The 19,960-nt window shown below is 38.9% G+C and overlaps 1 protein-coding gene across 1 annotated transcript in view; it reads left to right on the top strand.

The window, feature by feature from the left end:
• Window positions 1–15,853, top strand: part of ASB15 (ankyrin repeat and SOCS box containing 15) — a 36,916-nt gene extending 21,063 nt beyond the window's left edge. Inside the window, exons 7-11 of the mRNA XM_044988293.1 lie at window positions 1,306–1,551; window positions 9,805–9,976; window positions 10,487–11,057; window positions 12,703–12,856; window positions 15,596–15,853. Of these exons, the coding sequence (XP_044844228.1) occupies window positions 1,306–1,551; window positions 9,805–9,976; window positions 10,487–11,057; window positions 12,703–12,856; window positions 15,596–15,768 (1,316 nt within the window). The 3' untranslated portion in view covers window positions 15,769–15,853. The remainder of the gene's footprint in view (window positions 1–1,305; window positions 1,552–9,804; window positions 9,977–10,486; window positions 11,058–12,702; window positions 12,857–15,595) is intronic.
• Window positions 15,854–19,960: the final 4,107 nt, after the last annotated feature.

Genomic DNA, 19,960 nt, shown 5'->3' with positions numbered 1-19,960 from the left:
CTGTAAAATTAATACAATTCCCACATCATACATACCGAAATACAATGATCAGACTTATTAAAACATTACATTTGATGGGTACTAACTTTTGTCAATTCTAACCACAAAGAATACCCAATGAAGCAATTAATGTATTAAAATATTAAGGTCTGAGCCACAAAGGATCTATAAAAGTTACTTTAGATTTATTGCTTTGTATTTCTCCAGTTCTTTCCAGTAGTTGCAAATCCATAGAACTTTTAAGATAAGATTATTAGCCATTGCTGCTTGATGAATACCAGGAAGAGTAAACTCCTACAAGAATTGAAGGAAAAGGATTTTTGTTTCTTACCCACTAAATTTATTCTCCTGCATATTTCTATTTATGATTTCTTGATAGGTAGAGTTTTTTGTCCATGTAGTTTTCTTACTCTCTGAGGCTGTTGTCATTTGTAATCGAGTCCATGGGAGTGGAGGGTGTTCTGCACCTTACAGTTCGATCCTAGTCACACTGAAGTCAGTGAGAGCATCATCAAGCGCTTACCACTCAATATAAGTTGCAATTGAGAATTACTTTTCATTTAACTTAATTATTCCTGCACTAACTTTACAAGAGAGCCGTAGATTAGAGGACTCTTTAGCTGGGTACCTAAAACTCCATTGAAGTCAAAGGGCTGTATTCAACTATGACAAATGGTGGTGCAAGTTATACACTAGATCCAAGTTGGAAAGAAGAATGGGTGTTCATGTTAAGTAGCAAATGTATATCAACATAGTGTTCAGTGGAAGGCCAATCTTACATGCCTTGCATATGTGGAACAATGATAGAAATCTTTGGGAGATCCATACATGAAGAACAAAGCCGTGAGAATGTACCTTACTTGCCAAGGGGGAAGGAAAAGTGATCTGGCTGCAAAAGCAACTAACTGGATGGAGTAAGATAAAGCAGTACCCTTCTGTTTTTGCTTTTACCCTTCTATTTGTTGCTTTTCTTGCAATACTCCTGCTTCTGTAGCCTCAGAACATACATTTTGCATACACGCTGAATGTCAATCAGTGCCGGTTACACTATTTTACCATTTGCATGCAAGTACAATGATTGCCTGACTAGCTTACACCCAGCATGTAACTTTCACCAGCCTTTACTTGCCAGTGTATTTGGTCCATGGACTGCTAGGACAGAGGTCTGAATTTGGCCCACATGGATGAACTGCTTAATTTTCTCCAAACACTGAAAAAAATGTAAGCCTCACAATTCATCTTTCAGCATGTGTAACGAGATCTCTAATGGTGTCTTTTTTTTTCTTCTTTTTCTATATTTTTAAGCTGTGAGACGGGGCTCTTACGAAATGGTATTGGCTCTGATTAAATACAACTGTCATATCCACCAGCCATGTGTAAAACGCTGGTCAGCAATGCATGAAGCTGCAAAACAAGGCTGCAAAGAGATTGTTTCTCTGCTTCTGAAGAATGGAGGAAATGTGCACCTGAAAGATGGATATGGGGTAACGCCATTAGGAGTTGCTGCTGAATATGGACACTGTGATGTGCTGGAGCATCTTATTCATAAAGGTACGTAGGCAGGTAGCTTCAGCAGCTGCATACATATTGTCTGGTTACTAGAGCATATGTGAGGCCACATATATTTGATCACATTAAAAGGGCAGTAAGTGTCACTGGTCTTACACTGTGTTTAAAAAAATAAATATTGAAGATCACAGTTAGCTAGAGAGCAACTTTGGTCTAAAAAAATCTACTTTAATTTTAGCTTGTTTGGGGTTCTCCATTTGATTTTCTCTTTTTTCATCTTGGTTCCAAACATAACTTACTCATTGCTGGGGTTATTTATTGTGTGATCACCAGGGAGATGGCAAGGGCGTGTCCACACTGCAATAAAAATCCCATGGCAGCGAGTCTCAGAGCCTGGGTCATCTGACTTGGGCTTACACTACAGGGTTAAAAATAGCAGTGTAAATGTTTGGGCTTGGGCTCTGAAACCCAGCAAAAGGGAAGGATCTGAGAGCCCAAATGTCTACACTGCTATTTTTAGCCCTGTAGCGCAAGCCCAAGACAGTTGACCCAGGCTCTGAGGCTCACTGCTGCAGATTTCTTATTGCAGTGTAGACGTACCCCAAGAGGCAGCTGATAACCAGAAAATGATTTTAAAGCCTATTCCATGACTTTCCATGAGTGGAAACCAACATTTGACACCACAGAAAGTCAGGAATCCTGGATTTCAATGGGTAGATAGCATTAATTTCTAGCCTCAGTGAACTGTGACTCTTTCAGGTGTGTTGCTTCCCCCCTCTTTCTGAAGCCGCAGTCTCTCCCTCTCCTTTCTGTCACATCATTTAATATTTCTGGATTTGTTTCCCCATCTGTTAAACAGGGACAATGTTCCTTTAAGATCTATGGGTAAAAGTGCTAGAAAACTGCTAAACACTATTGTTAATTTGTATTCTAGTGCCATAGTATGCTAAATGTTTTACAGACAGGTGTGAAGACAACATACTTACCCTGAAGCACTCACAATCTAAATGGATAGTTTTCCAATGAAAGATCAGGGATGGGTGTGACTAAAAGAGATGTGCTTATACAATGAAATTGAACAGGCACTTCGTTAGTTCCACAATTTTTGTTTGGATAGTTTGAAAAATGTGTCACGTTTTCTTTTCAGTCACCTGACCAGTTAACGCACAAGAAAGATTAAAGGGCAGGTCTACACTAAAAAGTTATGTCAGCGGTGCCCAACCTATGGCCCACCAGAGCATTTCATAAGGCCTGGGGCCTGCTTCAACACAATGGCCAATTCATTAGCATTTTGTCATCGTGTTGACATCATTTTAGTTTACACAAGTGTGTAAATAGACAATACTGAACATAGAAACAACCTATCTAAATACCTATGGAATAAGCTGAACTTAAAAAGTAAATCAGTACAGGTGATATTAAATCTTATTAAAATATGTAGAATTTGCTTGGCCCATACAAGGTTGTGCTTAGGTTTATAGAGACCCTCCTGTGCAATAAGTCTGAGCACCACTGAGTTAGGTCAACCCAAGGACATTACTCAGGGGTATGAAAAGGTAATTAAACTGACTTAACCCCCAGTGTAGATGGTATTAGGTCAAGGGAAGAATTCTTTCGCCTCTGCATCTCGGGAAGGTGGATTAACTATAGCAAAGGGAGAACCCCTCCCGTCACTGTAATGACTGTCTACTCTACACTGAAGCGCTATAATGCTGTAACTGCACTGCTGTAGTGTTTTAAGTATACATAACCTAATTTTTCCCAATGTCCATCTCAGCTATCCCTTTATATTGAGCAATAAATCAGTGAAACCCTTGGACTTTGGGTTAAAAGCATGAAACGCAATGTGGTAATACAATGGTACATGCTGATCTCTTTTCCGATAGGAAAACCCTAATAGAACACTCCGGATGGCAATAAAAGGAACTAATCTTCACTGTCCATAATGTCAATCTACAGTCAATCTTTTTTTAATATTCATTTATACTTGTATATTTCCAATATCACTTATTTTCTTTAAAAAAACCCAGCATATTAGGAGGGTCTAGAATACAGATTCAGACTCAACTACATAAACCCTCCTTTACACAATGGGCGTAGTTCTATCACAGTTAAATATGTTTTAAATGACAGAAGAGACAACAGTTGAAAGTGTATCCCAGAAACAAAAAAGAATTACACGACACCCATGAGTGTTTTAGATAGATACTTTTTTACCAACACGGAGCAATTTTCACCTGTGCACAGCAGCAATATACTCGCTTACTCAGATGTTCATTTATTACTTATGTTAAGCTATATTTAATATTTTAAGCTTCATACTATCTAGTTTCCCAATACCAACGTAACAGAGTGCTGTTGTAATGTGTTTAGGGTTTCTGTTAGAGTTCATATCATTGTCAGCATTCCATGTTTATAGCAATGATTGAAGTTTGTTAGTTGCAGACTCAAAGAACAGTCTTTTACAGTTATTGCTCTGGCATGCAATTAAATTACTAATCTACATAGCAGCTTCCATCAGGGCTTTACAGTTCAGTTACAGTTCAGTATATTTAGCATTGACTGTATGTTATTTATACTGCCCTCTGCAAGCTGTTTCATGTGTACAGTGTATCAATTTATAGCACACATTAATTGCTAACTGTATTTAGAAATTATGTAGCACTTTATATTTTCAAAGCACTGTACAAATGTATCCCAAACTTGGTAATCCACAGTGCCTTCCATCCTGACTTCTCTCTCTTTTCATAGTCCCAATCATCTGAATGGGTAGTGTCAACCCTTCCAGATGGTCCTGAAATATGTCCACTTTGGCAGGCAGCATGCATAACGTAGTGTATCAGTGCAGCATTGGAATTATTCTCCAAAGTGCTTGACTATTTAGAATAATATTTTACACTTATATAGCGCTTTACAGTAACGAAGCACTGCACAGACATCCTCATTACATGCCTGTGAGGTAGGTATGTATTATTACCCCCATTTTATAGATGGGGTAATAGACACAAGGGTGAGACAATAGCAGACTATAGATTAGAACTCAGGAGCTGCTTGCTTCCATCCCTAAAATCAGTCCACTAAATCACACTGCTCTACAAAATTGGCTGTTGCTTGGCTTCATTCACAGACTTCAGCTGTTTTGGTCAGAAGGAATTAAACTTTGTTTGTATTTAAATGATTGAGCCATACAAACTGTGGAGAACTAGGAAATATTTGTATTTTTTAATAAATATCTTATGCCCTCAGTGTACCTGGGTGACATTACCCTTCCTGAATGCACAGAGTTAGATGAAAAGGGATTGGTTACAAAACTAGGCAGGAAAGATAAAACAATGACCTAGATAAGGAGCTTCCTCTCAAACACCATAGCCAGATTTATAGCTGTGAAGAGGGATAAAATAAATAATAAATCATCCTTTGTTCTGGAAAAGCTGCTGATGTGTCACTGCACATTGCTACTGGCTGAAGGCTCCCTGAGGGAAACTTTTGCAGGTGCCAAGCCAACTTGGCCTCCTAAGTAATATGATTGGTAACCAGAAGGGTATAACATAAGCTCCCAGGGCCTGTGAGGCCTACCTATTGGGTGGAGCAGGACCTGGCCTGGTGGTTGTGGTGGCAGTTCAGGTAATGATGAGCATCCAGGGATCAGGCACTAACTCCAGGGTGAAGCAGGAATCAGGGGCCAAGCAGAAGGTCAGAACTGAAGTCAGAAGTCAAAGTCTAAGCCAAAGGGTAAGCCAGAGTCATAATCAGGGATGTCACCAGGAGTTGGATCTAGGAGTCAGAAACCAGAATGGAGAAGGGAAGCTGTGGCTGGGGCAATAAGCCAAAGTGCACACAGTGTAAGCACTGCTACAGGCATGGTTCACATTGAGCAGCTGCTGTAGTGGTGCTGCCGCAAGGCTCAAGTAGCAGGCTGCTGGCTCCCCTGCTCAGTCAGGAAGCAAAACCATTAGGAGAGGGCTCATTGGGCCCAGCTGAGCTTGCTGGGTTGTCAAATGACCAGGCTGGGAGCCAGCTGTGCCCCAACATGTAACTTAAAGACTCAGTCAGGGAATGGTTGGTCCACAGGCACTTTTCTCAAGTGACAGGCCTGTGCCTCCACACCTCCTTTGGAAGAGTGTACTCAGGGGTCTGGTAGAGAGTCTTAGCGGGGCAGTTTACCAGGAACCATGACACAGACAATCAGGAATAGGATAGGATACAGAGGAACCTAGACAAATTAGAGGATTGGGCCAAAAAAAATCTGATGAGGTTCAACAATGACAAGTGCAGAGTCCTGCACTTAGGACGGAAGAATCCCATGCACTGCTACAGACTAGGGACCGAATGGCTAAGAAGCAGTTCTGCAAAAAAGGACCTAGAGGTTACAGTAGACGAGAAGCTGGATATGAATCAACAGTGTGCCCTTGTTGCCAAGAAGGCTAACGGCATTTTGGGCTGTATAAGTAGGGGCATTGCCAGCAGATCGAGGGACGTGATCATTCCCCTCTATTTGGCATTGGTGAGGCCTCATCTGGAGTATTGTGTCCAGTTTTGTGCCCCACACTACAAGAAGGATGTGGAAAAATTGGAAAGAGTCCAGCAGAGGGCAACAAAAATGGTTATAGGGCTGGAGCACATGACTTATGAGGAGAGGCTGAGGGAACTGGGATTATTTTGTCTGCAGAAGAGAAGAATGAGGGGGGATTTGATAGCTGCTTTCAACTATCTGAAGGGGGGTTTCAAAGAGGATGGATCTAGACTGTTCTCAGTGGTAGCAGGTCTCAAGGAGTAATGGTCTCAAGTTGCAGTGGGGGAGGTTTAGGCTGGATATTAGGAAAAACTTTTTCACTAGGAGGGTGGTGAAGCACTGGAATGGGCTACTTAGGGAGGTGGTGGAATCTCCTTCCTTAGAGGTTTTTAAGGTCAGGCTTGACAAAGCCCTGGCTGGGATGATTTAGTTGGGGATTGTTCCTGCTTTGAGCAGGGGATTGGACTAGATGACCTCCTGAGGTCCCTTCCAACCTTGATATTCTGTGATTCTATGAATATATTCTGATGTTGAGGTCAACACTGCAGATACATCTCTTACCATTGGGAATGTATGTTTCTATGCCATTTGCTTATGTCTTGTAGCCAAAACGAGATGGGAAAGGCACAGAAAATGGGTAAGGCTTTTGTAGTCATTGCTCCTTGTTATTAATTATTATTATTTACAATTTCATGTACTGCAGAACACTCAAAGTATTTTCCAATAGTCAACCATATTTCCATTGTTTGAATATTTTCTAGTTGTTAGACCCATATCATCTGTGCCTGTTGTGTTCCTCTTGATTCCATGAAAGCCATGCTGAGTGGTATCTTCATGCTTATCGTGTGCAGCAATTTACATATCAGTGTTCTCTGGCTGCACTGCTATGTGTGGCTTGTGCCCTTCCCCCTGGTGAGCAAAGCACCTGTTCCCTAAATATACTGCACAACTCTTCACTTGTCTCCTCTGCTCTATTAGAAGAAACAGTTGTTTTATTCTGATCTACATCCTGGTAGACTTTCCTGTTCCTAGGAAGATTGCCAATTACAGGCTCGCATCTCTTCTCCCATGCAAATTTTTTCAGCAAACTTGATCAGCAGACATCTTAAACAACCTCCAGCCTTTCCAGTGGCTCCAGCTGTCCTGAGATTATGTTAAAACAGAGGTCAGCAACCTTTCAGAAGTGGTGTGCCGAGTCTTCATTTATTCACTCTAATTTAAGGTTTTGCGTGCCAGTAATACATTTTAATGTTTTTAGAAGGTGAGGGGGGGGATAGCTCAGTGGTTTGAGCATTGGCCTGCTAAACCCAGCATTGTGAGTTCAGTTTTTGAGGGGGCCACTTAGGGATCTAGGGCAAAAATCAGTACTTGGTCCTGCTAGTGAAGGCAGGGGGCTGGACTCAATGACTTTTCAAGGTCCCTTCCAGTTCTAGGAGATAGGTATATCTCTTATTATTATTATTATTTTTCTATAAGTCTATAATATATAACTAAACTATTGTTGTATGTAAAGTAAATAAAGTTTTTAAAATGATTAAGAAGCTTCATTTAAAATTAAATTAAAATGTAGAGCCCCCCGAACTGGTGGCCAGGACCCGGGCAGTGTGAGTGCCACTGAAAATCAGCTCGCGTATCGGTGTGCTGTAGTTTGCCTACGCCTTTGTTAAAATCTTGAAATGCCTTTGCTGATCCTGGCAACAGCACTTAAACTATGGAAGCATCATGCAGTTCTTTTGCATCCTTCTGTGAGGTGTCTTTTGGAACTTTTAGCACTAAAGGTGGTCTGATTTTGTGCCTTCTTATTTCAACAAACCGACAGTGAAACAGCCATGGCAGGGTCTCATTTTTTTAAGCTAAGAGTTGTATGCTGTGGACAAGTATGAGAAAAATGTAGTCATTTTTCAGTACTGTAAGGTGTGCTTTGAAATAATCTTTGCTACATGATTGTGTAGCACCATTGAGGGAAATGCTAAACAAACACATATATGGGCATGGTCCCTCACAAACTAAATAGATTAAGCAAACAGAAGGTAAGGAAAATGTCAGATGTACATGTCTTAAGTTGCATTCTATCAATATATTTCCCCACAACCTTCCTCCTTTACTGCTGACCCTATGCTTCAGTCCTTCTACACTACCACTGCTGATCATTGTCCTGTTTAAATGTTTTTCCACATATTCAGGCAAATACCAGTGCCTGACCTTCTTTTGTAAAAGACAATTAATTGTATACTTTTTGCTTATTCACATTAATGTGCTTTTTCCCTTGGTGCAGAAGGTTGCCTCTTCAAACTACTGAATGAGTCTTTTTGACATATTTCAGGCCTTGTAAGTATCCAGCGCCTAAATACCACCAGGATTCTGAGTGAATCCCACAGCACCTTGGCTATATTTATCAAAGCATTAACCTGTGGTGTGCTCTGTCTAATGTCCAACAAACTCCAAAGCAGAATAGTTGATACATCACTGGGAGGATTCTGTGCATAAAGAACACATGTAGTGGATGTAGAATGAGAGCCATGAGAGTTAGTTTATTTGGTCCGGGACAAATACCCAATATGTGAGCTGCACCAGTGTCTCAATAGATAGATTAATACTGGATAATCAAATAAGATAAAACTGTGTGATATATACTTATATTTTAATCCTGTCCATAGCCACTAGGATGCGCTGCCACAATGGTTCCATATTGCAAAGCAGCCTGCCTATAACTATGCCAGATCTCAAGCTTTTAACTCAGATTACAAGGTTTTATGATTTAACAGACACAGAATGGGAAAATGTGACCCTCACTCTTTGGTTTATGGAACCAAAGCACTCTAGGGATTATCTCAATTCATATAAGACTCTTAAAAGCTAAACTTAACATTGAAATCTTCACCTCAGAATATGTAACTGCACAAAACAAAACAAAAATTGTCTCCAGCTACCTTGCTGGGCCCTGCTTCCAAGGCTCAGAAGGAAATATTCACAGTAGAACCTCAGAGTTATGAGTTACAAACTGATCAGTCAACCACACACCTCATTTGGAACCGAAAACACGCAATCAGGCAGCAGCAGAGACGAAAACAAAACAAACACAGTACAGTACTGTGTTAAACGTAAACTACTAATACTAAAAAAAAAAAAGGGGAAAACAGCATTTTTATAGTAAAGATTCAAAGCTGTATTAAGTCAATGTTCAGCTGTAAACTTTTGAAAGAACAACCATAACATTTTGTTCAGAGTTACAAACATTTCAGAGTAACAAACAATCTCAATTCCCGAGGTGTTTGTAACTCTGAGGTTTTACTGTAACTGAACATGTTTTTTTCCCAAGATTGGATTTTTTTGGGAGGAAGGCATCACATGGGAATGTTTTTGCTCCACTGGAAGAAAATAAAAGGTTTACAATAATATATATGTTAGAAGTGACAAGAAGGGACTACTTCTGCTCCTACATCAATTTTTTTAAAAAAAGTAGCAACATGCAGATCTGAGATTAAGCATGTTTGAAAGGACTTCAGAATACTGCAGATTCTCAGTTTAGTATTTCAACTCAAAGCAAATGTCACTCAAGTGATTTCTCTCCACTTTCCCAATATATATACATTTGTATCTGTGATGGTTAAATTTTACATTTAATTTCTAAACTGGTTACTATAAACTTTTCTGTTCTGTTCTTAGAGGTGCAATTTTAATAATTGAACATGAAGAGAAAAGAAATTCAGGATATTTTAAAGACAAGATATATCTTCCGAGTTCCTTTGGACTTAACTATTACCTTTATATCCTTCCACCAGGTGGTGATGTTCATGCTTTAGCAGATGATGGTGCATCAATACTGTTTGAAGCAGCTGGAGGAGGTAATCCAGACTGTGTAGCTCTTCTTTTGGAATATGGAGGAAGTGGTAATGTGCCTAATAGGGCAGGACAGCTCCCTATACACAAAGCAGCCTATGAAGGACATTATTTGTGAGTATAACTGTAGGCTTCAAATTCTCCCCTATAATACAGCATCTAGCACTATGTCACATTAAAGGGTTGAATTGAAAAGTCCAAATTTAAAGATCATTCATATTTGACAAGTATGTACATTAAATTATTTTTAATTAAATCTTAAATGTGGCTTAGCATATACAATAGGAAATATAAAACAAAAAACAAACCCTAGCAGAACTAAAAGAAAGTAATTAGGACATTCAGTGCTAATTTACACTTTGTACAACTCCATTTAATTCAAAAAGGTTCCATGTGGTATAAGTCAGGACAGAAATTTGTCTGTTGGGGTTGTTCAGGAGTAAATGAGGGAAGAATCTGGCTTCTCGAGTGAAATGTTCAGTTAGGTAGTAGAAAGTCACAACTGGATGTCCTGTTTTCATGAGGTTGGGGAAGGGGTTTATGCCTGGGTGGATTTTAGCTGCAGGGTGGGGAAGAAGTTGATGGATTTTAGCCAGATGAAAATTTTCTTCATTATCTTTTTAGGTCACTGAAATATCTAATTCCAGTTACATCCAAGACTGCAATCCAGAGAAGTGGGTTAAGCCCCATTCACTCAGCAGCAGATGGCCAGAATGTGCAGTGTCTAGAGCTCCTCATTGAAAATGATTTTGATGTCAATACTCTCCTGGCTGAACACATTTCTGAAAACTATGATGATGAAAGGAAAACAGCACTCTATTTTGCTGTTTCTAACAATGACATTCTCTGCACAGAAGTGTTACTCAAAGCTGGTGCAGACCCAAACAAGGATCCTCTAAATTGTCTTCTTGTAGCAGTGAGAGCTGGTAACCATGAAATCGTACGATTGCTTCTATCCTATGGAGCAAATGTCAATTGCTACTTCATGCTTGTGAATGACACCCATTTCCCCAGTGCCATTCAGTATGCTTTGAATGATGAGGTAATGCTAAGGCTGTTGTTGAATCATGGATATAATGCAGAGAGGTGTTTTGATTGTATGCATGGCAACATCTTTGGAAGTTCTTTTGTGTGGTCACTTCCAGAAGAGGAGGTATTACCAGGATGGACATCTTGTGTAATAAAAGATACTCCAGTAAGCACATTCCTCATTTTCTTCTCTTCATTTTTCTCTTCAATGTAACCTTGCTTTAAATTTATTTTATATTTTAATGCAGAATTAAGATTTCTTGATATCAAAATACTTATTCCCACCCTCCATAACCTTTCTTCAGTTTTATTCTGGTATAGAGAAAATGACACATATAGAGTAGTTTTAGTTTTGAAACTGAGTTAGAGGTTGTAGCAAGGAAGTTTTGACTAGCAATTAAAGGAGGGAGCTGGAAGGCAGGAAAATGGGTTCTATTCCCAACTCAGCCAATTATTTGCCAGCATATTTTGGGTTAAACATAGGGCATGATCCTGCAAACTCTTAAGCATGTGATATCTGCTTGTGTGGTAAACCTATCTAAATCAACGGATTTACTCACACAAATAAAGTTATATGTATGTGTAAGTGTTTGCAGGATTGAGATGTTAGACCAAATTTATGAAATGTCCAAATTTTTGATGCCCAGCTTGAGATATTGAGATGTTCAGAGCCAGTGAGAATCCAAAACTTTGACTGAAGTCAAATGAGACCTGTGGATGCTCAGCACTTCTGAAAATCAGGTCCTGGGTATCCCAATAACTGAGACACACAAAGATAGTGGGAAAAAATTCAAAATTTAGGCATTAACCTGTCGGTACTTCAGTTTCCCCATATGGATAGAGGGAATAATAATATCTACCTGTCACAAGAGGGCTGTGAGACTTACTTTATTAATGTTTGGCTAGTGCTTTGAAATCCTCAGATAAAAGGTTCTGTAGTTATGTAAGTGCAAAGCATTACTATAAAGTGGTGTCAGTACAATTAAACACAGTACTTATGAGATACAATTCTTGGAACATTTATATCTTTTGTATAAAATGGTGGGCTTAAAAGAAAAAATATAACTGTATTTGGTTCCAATCCCTCTTCCACTGAAGTCAATGATGAAAGTCCCATTGTCTTCAATGGGAGCAGGATGCCTTTTAGCATTCTGCTAGCAGCAGGCATTCCCACACAATTAGAGTGCATAAGATACTGATAAGTTGTTATTAGTAACACAGGTAACACAAGATACTGTTTGAGGATTTTATACTTTGGATGCTTTATGATCAAAGATTTCCAAGGGTGCCATATTATTTCATAGGCGGTTTTGAGTCTCACCCCAAACTCATTTTTCAGGGATATATTCAAGCAAATTTGAATGCAAAGTATAGCCGAAAAGTGTAGAGTTATGATAGTAGTAGATAAAAATGATAAAGGCCTAAGAGTTAATGTCCTCCAGGTTTTCCTCTGAGTTTGAGATTATTGTTTGAGCAATAATGCTCAGCATACATGTAATGAAAGTGTACTTTTTAGAGAAAGATGTTTAATCCTACTCCTAAAACCAAAGTGGAATAAAACAATGAGGAAGTTATTAAGATATTGTCATCTTTGACATAATGAAAAGTGGCCTTCAGGTTTCTGTTCAAACAAAGAATCAGAAGTCAGAGATTGCTGGAGATGACTTGTTAGGTGATCCATTATATCCCCATGGGATGTCAGTACAGGACTGTTTCTTACAGGATATTTCTGTAAATAAATTCTTTAAAATTCCATCACTTTGGCATTTCCCTGGGTGAGTTTTAAAAGTAATCTGTATTTTTCCTTTCAGTTCTGTGCCTTTATTACAGTTCCTTGGTTGAAACACTTAGTTGGACATGTGATACGCATTTTGATAGACTATATGGATTATGTTCCTTTGTGCTCAAAACTAAAGTGTGTCCTAGAAGCACAGAAAGAATGGCCAGAGATACGTCAGATATTAGGTAAATGTCTAACATTTGTTTAATGATTTGATCTGGTATTAAAGGTTTGTAAAAAAATTACGACTATTACCAGCTATATTTAATTCTGACATGTTCTGTTTGCATCACCTCATCTAAGGGCCAGTTCCTGACACCCTCTCTCAGATTGGGGCAGATTCTCAAGTAGAATCAGTCATCCTAGTTCCATTGACATCTTTGCACTAAGACAATTTATACTAGCTAAGGATCTTCCCCACTGAATAGTACCTTGTTCTGGGGGAAGCCCCATTTATTTCATCTGAAGAGCAAGGTACCTCCAGGTGAATAGTGGTGGCAGAATCTCACCCTACACTGACATATATATTTCTAACGCACCCATCACTGTGTAATCCTGTGAGATACTGACCCTTTACCGAGGGGCATTTGCCCATGCTTTCATTGTTCTACTCCCTCCTTCACCTAATAGCTCTTCAGAGACCAACATGAGAAGTGACTATAAAATGTTGGCATTTACTATGCCACAATGTCCTAAATCTGATTTACACAATGTGCATTATCGGGGTATCATTTTTTGTATTTTATTTGAGCCTCTCACAGGTTCCTGTGTATACCTGTCCTTTAAAAGGCTTATAAACTAGATGGGACATTCTACAATATTAACCCCAGGACCGAGAGGGTTCAGGAGCAGCAGCAATTTGGGAATCAGGGAGACAGGGGGGTCCTAGAAGCACTGAGGAGGCACGAGAACTTCATGCAGATTGCTCTTGACCCAGTAGATCATTCAGGATCTGCCAAGACCTTAGGAAAGAATCCTCAGGTTTAGGACAGAAGCCCTTTCTGGTTCTGGGTGGAAGGAAGCCTGACCCTTTGGAAATCCTATCCTCCTACTAGATCGATCCGGCAGACAGGGCCGCCGAGATCGGGTTTGGGCCCCGGTGAAAAAAATTTTTCGGGCCCCCCAGCAAGGGTGGACTGGCTAAACAGGGCAGACAAAGCCGGGGAAGCCAGGCCCTGGGCCCCCTTCAGGACCACTGGGCCCTGGTAATTTGTACCGGCTTCCCCCACACACCCTCTCGTCGGCCTTGCCAGCAGAAACACCATGAGTGACATCCTGCCCCTATTGAAGTCAATGGGAATTTTGTCATAGACTTCAGTGGTTATGTCTATATTGCAGCTGGTAGCACAGATAGACAGACTTGTGCTAGCTGTGCCCTAACTAGCATGAGTCTGTCTGCCTGAGCTGGGAATCACACCACCCAGCTGAAGCATAAACATATGCAGGATTTCACCTCATAATTATGAATTCACAAAGTTTCCTGTCCCTTACATAGGCTACGTACGTATATGCTTATGTGTAAGGGACACTTTAGTCCTACATTTTAAAAAATTGCCCAGTTTCATTAGTTTATTAGTAATACAGGCAAGGAATTAATTTATTATATTTATCTCAGTGCCACTTTAAAGCAGCTGCAATTAAATTCTGAAAAGTTTCCATTAGATATGTATAGGAAGATGTCCTAAAACAATTTCCTAAGGGTATGTGTAACATGTCTAAATACATATTTATATGCTATATTGTGATAGAGCTGTTAGTCTATTGACCATCTACATTTATTTTTAAAATATATCTATATGTATGTGCACACAAACTGGAATTGGTACTTTGAAATGAAGATCTATTTAATACATTTTAATTTACTGAACTGTGGAAAATATGTTTGTCTATATTTATCTGGTACAGTTCTCTTTGGAGCTGTTTCAGTCTAACAGGTAATTAGTACAAGTGTTTATGCTTTTATAAACCTTCACCAAAGCAGTTCTCTTTCTATTAGGGTAATAAATACAAAATTCTATCTGAATAATGTGGAGATTATAATATCAACTGATAAAAGTCAAAATTTTCAAAATTAAAGCTGATGCTGTCTTTATTTTTGCTTTTGTATTTCACACTGGTGCGCAAAAGAATTACTTTTTTGGATTTTGTTGTTTGGTGTCACAGCAGCTTCAAAGTAATTTGGTTGTGCTAACTGCTTCAAAAGGTCAAGTATTTTGAAATATGGTGTTCATATAAAACATTTAATTACAACAAACTCTCTCTGGTGGCATGATATATCAGTTATCTTGTGATATTTGTAGTCTTTGTTTAGAAGTTGCAATAACTCAAACACACAGGGTCTAATACTGCACCTTCAAGTGTTACTGAGTCAGTGGGAATTGAAGGTGCTTAGCATCTTTCAGGATTGAGTACATAGATCATGTAATTAGTCACCATTTATTGTGCTAATTGATGTGTTGATCTAAGCATCCAAATGAAGGATTTGGATATGCTATTCAGGTGCCCACGTTTGAAAAATTGAGACCGTGGTGTTACCATAATTTTAAAGGAAAAGTGCCAATCATAAGGTGTTAATAGCACATAAAATCACCATTTAGAATTTAACTAAAATAAAAAGGCTTGTCAATTAAAAACAGGAAAAAAACAACTTAATGAGCATCCAATATGAAAATAACATATAAGTACAATAAAACTGGCCACTGGATGTCACTATTGCTCCAGTGAAATTTTATTAGTGGTGCATTTATTTGGGAGTAAATTAAAACTATTTTATTAAAAGTAACAGGAACAGGAGAGCTTTCAGCTGGTAGATTTCTGAAGTGAGTTTCATTAGAGCGCATGTTTTGAGATTCTAAGTCTCAGACACACTTGCCAAATTAATGGTCTGTTTTTTCCCTTGATGTGTTTCTCTCACTATTTTTCAGAGAATCCTCGCCCATTAAAACATTTGTGCCGCCTGAAAATACGTAAACTGATGGGACTAAGGAGTCTACGGAGACAAGCATCAATGGCAAAGCTTCCTCTTCCACCAGTTCTAAAGGACTATATCCTATATAAAGAATATGATCTTTATGGAAAGGGGCTAAATTTAGCTTAGATTTAAAACAGTCATTTAAAACTTGTAAATTAATTCTTTAGAATTTTTTGCTAGATTGAGAATTATTTAGTATTGTTATATGTACTCAAAACATTTGATATTTGCTGTAAATAGACCTTTTATGGGAACCCTTTTAAAAAAAATGTAGTCTGTAAAACTCAATTTGTTTTTTCTGTTTTTACTTAACATTGTGTCTTGATATTCTAAGAGCATGGAGAAGGAGATGATAGTCATTGTGCAACCCAAAACCTCCAGGATTGGATTTTAGGTGAGTAATATGTACACTTCAACCTGGAAAAAAAGTGTTGTTAATGTCTGCTACGAGTAGTTTTCTTAGTGGGTTCTCTGTTGAAGATGATAAAAGAGATCATGTTTAAAATACTGATTTATTTTAAAAAGCGTCCATGTGGAAATTAGAAGTACGATGAAAATAAAAATGTTCTGTTTCATTTGTATGATAAGTTTTGACTCCAGCCACCTTTCATGTGTTTGGCTTGAAATGTAATATTTTGTGCATTTTAAATTGTGGTCCTACTAAAAAGTGCTCGAAAAATAATAAAACAGTTCTCTTTTTATTTAGATGTAAAGAAGTCAAACACAGTAATCATCCTTTAAATCATACTGTAAAGCTTCAGGGGAAAGATATTATGGCTTAGCCTTCTATGGCTTTGGTATTCTTTGGCAACAATTGTGCTTGTCAGTGAAATTCACTGTTAAGTCAGACAGCCACCCAAAATATTGCAAGCCCAGAATTGTGCCTTTTGCTCAAAAGCCTCTGGTAGAAATTGATTTGGACTGTTTAGTGAACATTGGAGTCTTGTCACCAGTTTCACACAGTGAGTGGGCTACACCCATTGTACCAATGATCAAGAAGGATGGCTCAGTTTGAATTTGTGGCGATTTCAAAGTGACATTGAACCTAATTTTATGTGCAGACCAGTTTGACCACTACCTCGTATTGAAGATTTGTTTGCTAATCTTAGTGGTGGACAGTGTTTCAATAAATTGGATTTGTTCAATGCATACCTACAAATGGAGATTGATCTGGCATCTCAGAAATATATCTGAATCAACATGCAAAAAGGCTTATTTTGTTACAACAGGTTGCCTTTTGGTATCACGTTGGCACCTGCCCTGTTCCAGAAAGCCATGGATGAGATTGTGAAGGGACTGAATGGAGTTCAAAGTGCTATTTGGATGACATCCTTGTTACAGGAAAGGATAAAGAGGATCATTGTCAGAATTTGGATGCTGTCTTATAAGGTTTGGAAGACCGTGGACTGAGAAAACATCCAGACAACAGTGAGTTTTTCACACCTTCAGTTGGATACCTTGGACATATATTTGATGTCAAAGGCTTAAGGAAATTGCCAGAAAAAGAGAAGGCAGTTCTTCAAGTGCCCCAGCCAGAGAACGTGTCACGGTTACACTCATTCTTAGGACTACTTAACTCTTATGGTAAATGTCTGACTAATCTGGCGACAGTATTTGCCTTACATGACCTGTTACAAGCAAAGAAAAAATGGAAATGGACTGAAGAGTGTGAGCATGCATTTAAGTAAGCAAAGAAATTATTGATGTGAGTGAAAGTTCTTATGGACTTTGATGTTTTGTTGCCATTGCTACTGGCTTGTGATGCTTCACAGTATAGGGTGACCAGACAGCAAGTGTGAAAAATCAGGACGGGGGTGGGGGGTAATAGGAGCCTATATATGAAAAAGACCCAAAAATCAGGACTGTCCCTATAAAATTGGGACATCTGGTTACCCTATCACAGTATGAAGTGGGTGCAATTCTTTCTCACTTTCTTCCTGATAGCATGGAGAAACCAATTGCCTTCACTTCACAAACAACTTATTACATCTGAGAAGAAATATGTGTAAATAGAGTGAGAATTTCTCAGCATTATCTTCGGAATTCAGAAGTTCCATACCTATCTGTATGATAGACATTTTACCTTGCTGATGGCTCAATGGACGTTACTTTCAATTTTTGGATGGAAACATAGAATTCTGTCATTAGCTGCTGCTCATATGCAACAATGGGCCTTGCTACTTTCAGCTCTTTCCTATACTCTTCAATTCAGTAAAGGAACTCAGCATGGCAATGCGGATGGGCTGTGATGACTGCCATGCCAGCATTGCTATCAACCCAAAGAAACTTCAGACGAAGTGTTTTATCTCAATTTGATGGATAGGTTACCCATCATTAGCACAGATATCAACAAAGAAACCACTAAGGATGATGTGCCTTCTCTTGTGAAGGAAGTGGTACTACAAGGTAGTGTTGGATCAAAAAAATTCCCAATGTGTGCAATTCATGTCATGTCAATGTGAATTGTCTGTGAATCACAGTTGCATATAATGAAGAGTGCATGCAATCATTTCAAGATCACTCTAATCTCAGGTTTTGGAAGCTCTTCAAAAGAACATTTTGGCATTATGTGGATGAAGGTCATAGCCCGGAGTCATGTCTATGGCCGGGGATTGACAAAGATATTGAGAGAAAGGCAAAGTGCTGTATTGTGTCAACAAATTCAACATAATCCTGGACCATCTTATCTGCACCCTTGGTCGTGGCCTCAGACTTCTTGGACATGTATTCATGTGGACTTTTCCAGACCTTTGGAAGGTTATATGGTTCGGGTTGTAGTCAGCACCTATTTGAAATGGCCAGAAATTTTCCGGATGACTTCTACTACAGTTACCAAGACCATTAGACATATTCGTACCTTGTTTAGCTAATTTGGTTTACTGTTACAGTTGGTGAGTAACAATGGACCTCAATTCTGTTCTGAAAAATTTCAAGGTTCCTAGCTTCAAATGAAATTCAGCACAAACATTCTGTTCCATACCATTCAGCTAAAAATGGACTAGCAGAACATTTAACATTGTACAAACACTTAAGCATGCCTTAAGAGCCAACTAGTTACTAGTCTATTTTGAGTCATCAACAGAAACTGGACAGAAACAGAAATTTGTTTTGCTTTTCTGCAGGAACACAATACATGCTACGACCCAGGAGTCACCTGCAACTCTTTTCTTTAAGCAGTCTTTGCATACCTGTTGGGACCTACTCCATCCTGATGTTGTCTCACATATAGCCAAATCCCAGGCTATGCAAACTAATTGATGACGTGAGACTCATGATTGTGCTTTTCAAGTAGGATATTTAACGTAGACTTGCAACTATGACCGTGGAGTGAAATGGGTACTTGGAGAACTTGTAAAATGCACCAGACCTCTTTTGTTTGTGGTAAAACTATCTGATAGTATTTTATAGAAATAACATATGGACCAGTTGTAATCTTGACGAGTACCAGAGTCCAGGGATGTTCCAGTAGGACTTTCTGTTCCTCAGATCAAACCTCCTTCTGTTAAAACTCCTAATTTTGATGACTTGGTGAAAGAAACTTTGGTATTAGATCCAATCGATTTCTTACCCCCAACTGTTCCTGCTCTTCAGGGAATTGCCACAGCACCATCACTATGTTATCCCAAGAGAGTGAGAGAACCAGTTGTGTGCCTGAATTTATATGTTGTTCAGTTAGTGAGTTGCTATTCCAGGGTAAAATAATCATTTGCAATTTACGAGTCTGCAGTAGACCACCCACAACTTTAGTTAGGTTATATAGTTTTTGTTAGCCATGTAAATGACAATGTCAAACCACAATTTGGGACTTCAGTAACTCAGACATAGGTTAGGGGTTTGTTACAGGAGTGGGTGGGTGAGATCCTGTGGCCTGCATTGTGCAGGAGGTCAGACTAGATGATCATAATGGTCCCTTCTGACCTTAAAGTCTATGAGTCTATGAGTGTATATATATATTTGGAAAGCTTTTTAAAAGTAGGGTGGAGGAATGTGATGTCCTATCCTTTTAAATGTTTCAGCACTCACCCTTCCTCAGTGCAAAGCCTCACTGTCATGTTGGTTTCAGTTTTACTGCCAGAAGAACAATAATCTTTCCACAGCAGACAGCTGTGTATCCATTAGTTCCATCTGTCTATACCCTTCTCTGCTGGGTCCAAGTATAACAAAACCATTGGAACATGTTCCCAAGAATTATAGTGGATTCTTCATAACTGACAATTTTTAAATAAGGTTGAACTTTTTTTCTAAAAGAGATGCTGTTGTTCAATCAGCAGTCAAGTCAGGGAAGTTCTATGTGGTCTGTAGGAGGTCAGACTAGATG

Source organism: Mauremys mutica, chromosome 1, assembly GCF_020497125.1.
Source record: "Mauremys mutica isolate MM-2020 ecotype Southern chromosome 1, ASM2049712v1, whole genome shotgun sequence".
Taxonomy (NCBI): Eukaryota; Metazoa; Chordata; order Testudines; family Geoemydidae; genus Mauremys; species Mauremys mutica.
This window is presented reverse-complemented; position numbering and strand designations above follow the sequence as displayed.